Source organism: Lupinus angustifolius, chromosome LG04, assembly GCF_001865875.1.
Source record: "Lupinus angustifolius cultivar Tanjil chromosome LG04, LupAngTanjil_v1.0, whole genome shotgun sequence".
In the NCBI taxonomy this organism is placed as follows: Eukaryota; Viridiplantae; Streptophyta; class Magnoliopsida; order Fabales; family Fabaceae; genus Lupinus; species Lupinus angustifolius.
Window position 1 is genome coordinate 18,391,185 of NC_032012.1, and position 6,985 is coordinate 18,398,169.

Here is a 6,985-nt window from a genome sequence, read left to right on the forward strand (position 1 = left end):
TGCTCACAAACAGAACAAGAAGAGAGATTGCAAAGCAATCTGTCTCCTACACCAAGCAGTGGACAATGCCCACTTTGAGAAGATTGCAGGGTCTGCAACAGCAAATGAGGCTTGGGATGTGTTGGAAAAGCATTATGCAGGGGCTGCTCAACTGAAGAAAATCTGGTTACAAACAATGAGGAGGTAGTATGAGCTTATGCAAATGGATGAGGGAGAAAGAATTACAGATTTCTTCACAAGAATCATAACTCAAGTGAATGGAATGAAGTCTTGTGGTGAAAGAATGGAGGATGCTGCAATTGTTGAGAAAGTGTTAAGAACTGTGACTCCCAAATTTGATCATGTTGTGGTGGCAATTGAAGAATCAGGAAGAGTGGAAAAAATGAGAATTGAAGAACTACAAGGGTCTCTTGAAGCTCATGAGCAGAGACTCGATGAAAGGTTAGTTGAAAGGCCATCACACCAAGCCCTACAGACTCAAACATCAACAAAGAGAGGAAATTTCAATGTAAGAAATTTCAATAAGAACCAAAGCAAGACTTGGGATTCAAAAGGTGGGTCAAGAAAGGGAGTTGATCTGCAAGATCGGCTCAGCAGGAGGAATGAAGGAAAGCAATCCAAGAATTGGAAGAAGAGAACTGATAAAAGGAGAATAAAGTGCTATAATTGTGACAAACTAGGGAACTTTGCATCTGAATGCTATGCATCAAACAAAAACCAACATCAAGGGAAGCAAGACCCTGAAGCAAATCTTGCCAAGGAAGAGGGTGAAGACTTTGATGATGAGGCAGTTCGGCTAATGATGACCACAACAATCAGCAAACTTAGAAATGATATATGGTACATTGACTCGGGATGTTCCAATCATGTGACTGGACATAAGGATTGGCTAGTGAACTTTGATCCAACCAAAAGAAATAAGGTGAAGTTTGCTGACAATAGAGTTGTAACAGTTGAAGGAACAGGGGACATTCCACTAAGGATGCAAGATGGCAGAAGGGCACTCATAACTGATGTGCTATTTGCCCCTAACATAAAGACTAATCTCATCAGTATTGGTCAGCTGCATGAGAAAGGGCTCAATATGGAGTTGCACAATGGCTTCCTAGAAATCTATGACAGCAAGAATAGAAGACTCAGTGCACCTCTCTCAAACAACAGAACATTTCAAGTGAAACTAGATGTAGTAAAGTCTCAATGCCTGAATGCTGAAACCAATATTGATGAATCTTGGCTTTGACACTTAAGGTATGGTCACTTAAACTTCAGAGATCTAAAGCTACTAAATCAGAAAAACTTAGTCAATGTTTTACCTGAAATAAAATCACACTTGCCAATATGTGATAGCTGCATAATCAGTAAACAAACAAGAAATCCTTTCAACAAGAACACTCAAGCTAGAGTCATTGGCTTATTGCATATTGTTTACTCTGATGTGTGTGGACCTTTTGAAGTAAATTCATTAAGTGGAAACAAATATTTTGTATCCTTCATTGATGATTATAGCAAGAAGATGTGGGTCTATCTCATCAGGGCCAAAAGTGAAGTGTTTGAACACTTAAAGAGGTTCAAAGCAGAAGCTGAAAGACAATCAGGAAAACAAATGAAAATATTCATAACTGATGGAGGAGGGAAATTCACATCAAGAGAGCTTGAGAAATTCTGTGTTGATCAAGGCATAATCCATGAGGTGACAGCCCCCTACACATCTCAACACAATGGTGTAGCTGAGAGGAGAAATAGGACAGTAATGAATATGGTGAGGTGTATGCTAAGATGCAAAGGATTACCTGATAACCTATGGGGAGAAGCAGTCACAACAGCCACTTATGTTCTAAATAGATGCCCAACTCAGAGTCTAAAGGATCAAGTCCCTGAGGAAGTATGGACTGGAAGAAGACCATCAGTAAAGCATCTGAGAGTGTTTGGATCAATATGCTTCAAACACATCCCAGATCAAGTAAGAAAGACACTTGATGATAAGAGTGAGTTAATGATTTTTGTTGGCTATCACTCAACAGGATCATACAAATTACTAAATCCTGTGACAAATCAAGTGGCTTTCAGCAGGGATGTGCACATTGATGAGATGAGTACATGGAATGACCTTCACAAAACAATTGAGAAAAGGACAATTATGCCTTTAATTCTTGCACCAAAAGATCAAGATGAGTATGAAGTTGCAGATGAAAACAACTCAACCTCAAGAACAAATTTTGCAAGGATTGTATCTAGGCCTACAAGGGTAAGACAACCACCTATGAGGCTTAATGAATATGAGCTATTTCCTTATGATGCAATTACAGATGAGGGTGATCTAATTCACCTTGCTCTTATGGGAGAAATTGAACCAATCACCTTCCAAGAAGCTATGAAGGAAGATGTATGGTTCAGTGCTATGGAAGAAGAACTCAAGGCAATTGAAAAGAACAACACTTGGACAAAAGCTAACCTACCAGCAGGAAAAGTACCTATACCTGTAAAGTGGGTATATAAAGTGAAACTCGTACCAGATGGCAGTGTCTCAAAACACAAGGCAAGGTTAGTTGCCAAAGGGTTTATGCAAAAGGAAGGCTATGACTACATTGATGTCTTTGCACCTATGGCAAGGTTTGAGATAGTGAGGCTAATTGTAGCACTGGCAAGCTGGTTTGGTTGGAAGTTGTGGCAACTTGATGTCAAGAGTGCCTTCCTCAATGGGCCTCTTGAGGAAGAAGTGTATATAACACAACCTCCAGGTTTTGACATAGCTCACAAGGAAACAAATGTCTTGAAATTGAATAAAGCTCTCTATGGACTTAAGCAAACTCCAAGAGCTTGGAATAGGAGAATAGACTCATTCTTAAGGTCTATTTGCTTCACCAAATGCAAGAATGAACATGGAGTCTATGTAAACTCATCAAGTGAAGAAGAAACAACCTTACTCTGCCTATATGTTGATGATCTGGTTATTACTGGTAGCTGCGAATCTGAAGTCATAAGAATCAAAAGCAAATTGAAGTCTGAATTTGAGATGACAGATTTAGGTGAATTGGCTTACTTCTTGGGAATAGAATTTCAGAAGACTCACAAAGGAGTAATGATGCATCAAAGGAAGTATGTCAAAGATGTTCTAGCATATTTCAAATGCTTGAATGCAAGTCAGTAGTTGTGCCAGTTGAAGGAAAGGTTGGTTTGATTGATAAAGAAGCAGATAAACCAGCAAATCCAACTCTCTTTAGGCAAATGGTAGGTTGTCTTAAGTTTATTTGTCACAGTAGACCTGAGATAAGCTATGATGCAGGAGTAATAAGTAGGCATATGGCTAATCCTAAGCAATCTCACTTGATTGCAGCCAAGAGGATAATGAGATACTTGAAAGGAACTATGAATTATGGAATCCTGTTCCCTAACCAGAAAGAGATGAATGAATCTTGCTTTGTTGGCTACTCAGATTCAGATTGGTGTGGAGATAAGGAGGATAGAAAAAGTACCTCTGGTTATGTGTTCTCCATATTTGGTGCACCTGTGTCATGGAGTTCTAAAAAACAAGATGTTGTGGCTCTTTCTACATGTGAGGCTGAGTATATAGCAGCCTGCAATGCAGTTTGCCAAGGTCTATGGTTGACATCATTGATAGCATAATTGAAGTGTGGTGAGCTTGGTAAGTTTGAGCTAAGAGTAGACAATAAATCAGCAATCAACTTAGCCAAGAATCCAGTTAGTCATGGAAGATGCAAACATATTGAAACAAGATTCCATTTTCTAAGAGATCAAGTTGAAAAGGAGAAGGCGAAGTTGGTTCACTGTCCAACAGAAGATCAGGTTGCTGATGTGCTAACCAAAGGTTTGAAGATTGAAAGATTTCAGAAAATGAGAAACATGTTAAAAGTTCTTTGTTTTGACTAAGAATGGAAGACAATAGGCTATGTACTTTGCTGTGTGTATTTGTAGTGTGATAACTCTTGATTAAGGAAGGGTGTTGGAAGATGTAATCAATAGTTAGTTGATATAGTTAGGAAGTTTCCATTTTTAGTTAGTAGTTATTGTTAGTTGACCAATTATAAAAACTTGTATAAATAGGATTGATATCTTGTTAATCAATATACTAATCATTCATACTGAAAACACTCTTAAATCCTCAACTCTTCTCTTCACTTTGAATCTTCTTCTTCTGTTTTCGTTAACATATTTAACCACTAGATGCCTTTTCTCCTCCCCCTTGTACACGTTTCTTTTGTCAACATTCACACCTTTCTTTATTATTATCACATTAGGATGAAACTTTTTTTTAATCGGTATTCTTGTATTGGAGGTAATTTGTTTGAGTTGGGAACATCCACAAATATATTTGACTAACTTTTTCAGCGGATATTTTTTCATCTACAAGATTCAAACTCGAAACCTTACTTAAGAAGAATATTTTTAAACATGTATCACTTCAACCAAAAATATTTTTAAAATAACTGAAATGCTTTTTCTAACTGCAAGTAAAAAAATCAATTAGTATTTTATTTATTTATTTAAAATACTACATTTATTAAAATAAAACTATACTTAGCAGAAATGCTTTTTCTAACTGCAAGTAAAAAAATCAATTAGTGTTGGCTCTTGCACACCTAAAAGTGTGCTGTTCAATTTTTATTATTTTTGTTGTTTTAAAATCTTTGTATATCTTATAGGCCAAAAAAATTATCTGTTGTTAATAAAGATTGACAATGCTAATAAGAGCCTCAACCTCTGCAAGACTTAAACCATACTTGGAAGCTTTAACTCCATGAATAACAACGCCACTCAATTTGGGTTCTTTCAACATACTATAAAAAACTTGAGCAACCATGATGAACAAATAAGGGGACAACCGGTCACCTATAATCCCCTTTTGGATTTAAGATTGCCAAATTTTCGTTCATTTTAGAATCACTAAAAACGAGACTTATTTGACAAATTACGTTATCAAATATGAAAAAAAGACTTCTATAGAAACATGTCTATGTCAAGACAACTAATAAAATATTAATAACACATTAAAATTTTAATTCTAATTAAAATTTAATTTTGAATAATGACACAAGAAATATAAATACATCTCCAAATAATATGTGATAGATATGTCTCCACACTTTTCTTTATCATAAAAACCCATTCTATTGATCACCATCTCAAGGAATGACCATGCCACACTGTCATAACTCATAAGCTTTGCTCATATCAAGTTTAACAACCATCAAACAATGTTTGCCTCTACTCTTATTCTTAATCATATGCACCATTTCATAATCAATTATTATATTGTTACTAATCTGCTTTCCTAGAACAAATGGACTTTGGAACTTAAAAATATTATCAGGCATAATCATTTTAAATATATTGGCCAGCACCTTAGATATAATTTAATACACCACATTGCATAAATTGATGGGTCTAAACTAAGACATTAACATTAGGAATCAAAATAATGTGAATATAATTGAGCTCATCAAGCAAATCACATTCATTGAGAAGGTTAAGGATGTTTTGGGCCATCTCCCATAACATGCCACTAATTCTAAAAAAAAAAAAAGGAGGAAAATCATTAAACCCAGGAGACTTTGTTGGAAACATCTGAAAAATACCCATTTAATTTTTTGAGATAATATATTTTTAAATTGATGTGCCAAATATCTATAAATCAAAATTGATTAATAAATGAGTTAAATAGTTTTTATTAAATAAGTCATGAATTGGATTTTTTTTAATACATCGTAAATAATAATTTATTTGAGTTAAATTTAATCCAAATCATTCATTATAACCATGTTGATTATCATTCAATTTAAAAATCGTCATAATCTTATATTCCCACCCCATTGAGCAATTGTTATGTGTGGTGTTGAAGAGTATGTTAAATACAATTTTCAGTCTGACATTCTGATATGGCAAGGGTAGTTCTATTCTGAAAGCAGTAATAATGTTAGAGCAATACACATTTTTACATTAGTTTCATGCCATAGTGGAGTAGTAAGTCTCGTACAAAATTTTATTTGAATTTATTTATAATTTATATTTATTTTATTAATAATTATTTAGAATTATTATCGTATATATAATTTATAACAGTTTAATGTCCATAAAATAAATTGTTTAAACTAACTTATATATGGTTTAGTTAAACTTTACTATCCTAAGGTTTCAAAACAGTTTCGTCATCTTTGATATATCCTCTCACTATTTTACTGTCAAGGTGTAGAAAATCCAAAACTCTTAATTAGTCACATTCTTTTGTCATGTCATCTCCATGTTAATATTTATTTTTTTCTCTTTCAACTTCTTATATTCAAATTCTATACAACAATCATCTAAATAAACACATATTAATATTTTTTGGTACTATTAAATATATCATTTCATCATTTTTGCCTAAGAAATTAATTATTTTTGGGGTGTGTGACTATCACTTCCAATAAATGTTACTCCTAGGAATCGAACATTTGATCTTTTATTCATCTTGAGAATCTAGTGGGGCTTACACCACTAAATCAACATATTGTTGGTAAACACATTAATATGCTCTAATATAACAATTACTTTGCTCATTTTTTATATATAGATATATATTAGTTTATCTTCTAATCAATAATCATTCTAGTTGTGTATTTTTCTTCCATTGATGATTGTGAGAAATGATTTTTTCCTATCGATAATCATTTCGTTGATGATTATACCACCAATTCATCATGTTCTATTCCTACGGACATTCATTCCCCAATGTATTTTCTTTTAATGATGAATTATATTAGTAATAATCACTTCTTTTCTGGCTGACAATGATGACTACGCATGCAAAGTTTACAATTTATAACACATTTCAACCAATTTTAGTGGACTCCGTATAATCATTTGATTATTTACGTTATTAAATAAATTATTTTTAACAGTATTAAAACATACTAAGCTTTAATAGGCATATTAAAGAATACTTGAATTGATAGATTATCTTAGTTAGGATTAAGGTAGTTTTATTTAA

The 6,985-nt window shown here is 33.7% G+C and overlaps 1 protein-coding gene across 1 annotated transcript; it reads left to right on the forward strand.

Annotated features, from left to right (window-relative positions):
- Positions 203 to 1,240, forward strand: LOC109344682. Its single transcript, XM_019583433.1, has one exon. The coding sequence runs from the start codon at positions 203 to 205 to the stop codon at positions 1,238 to 1,240; it is 1,038 nt and encodes a 345-aa protein (XP_019438978.1).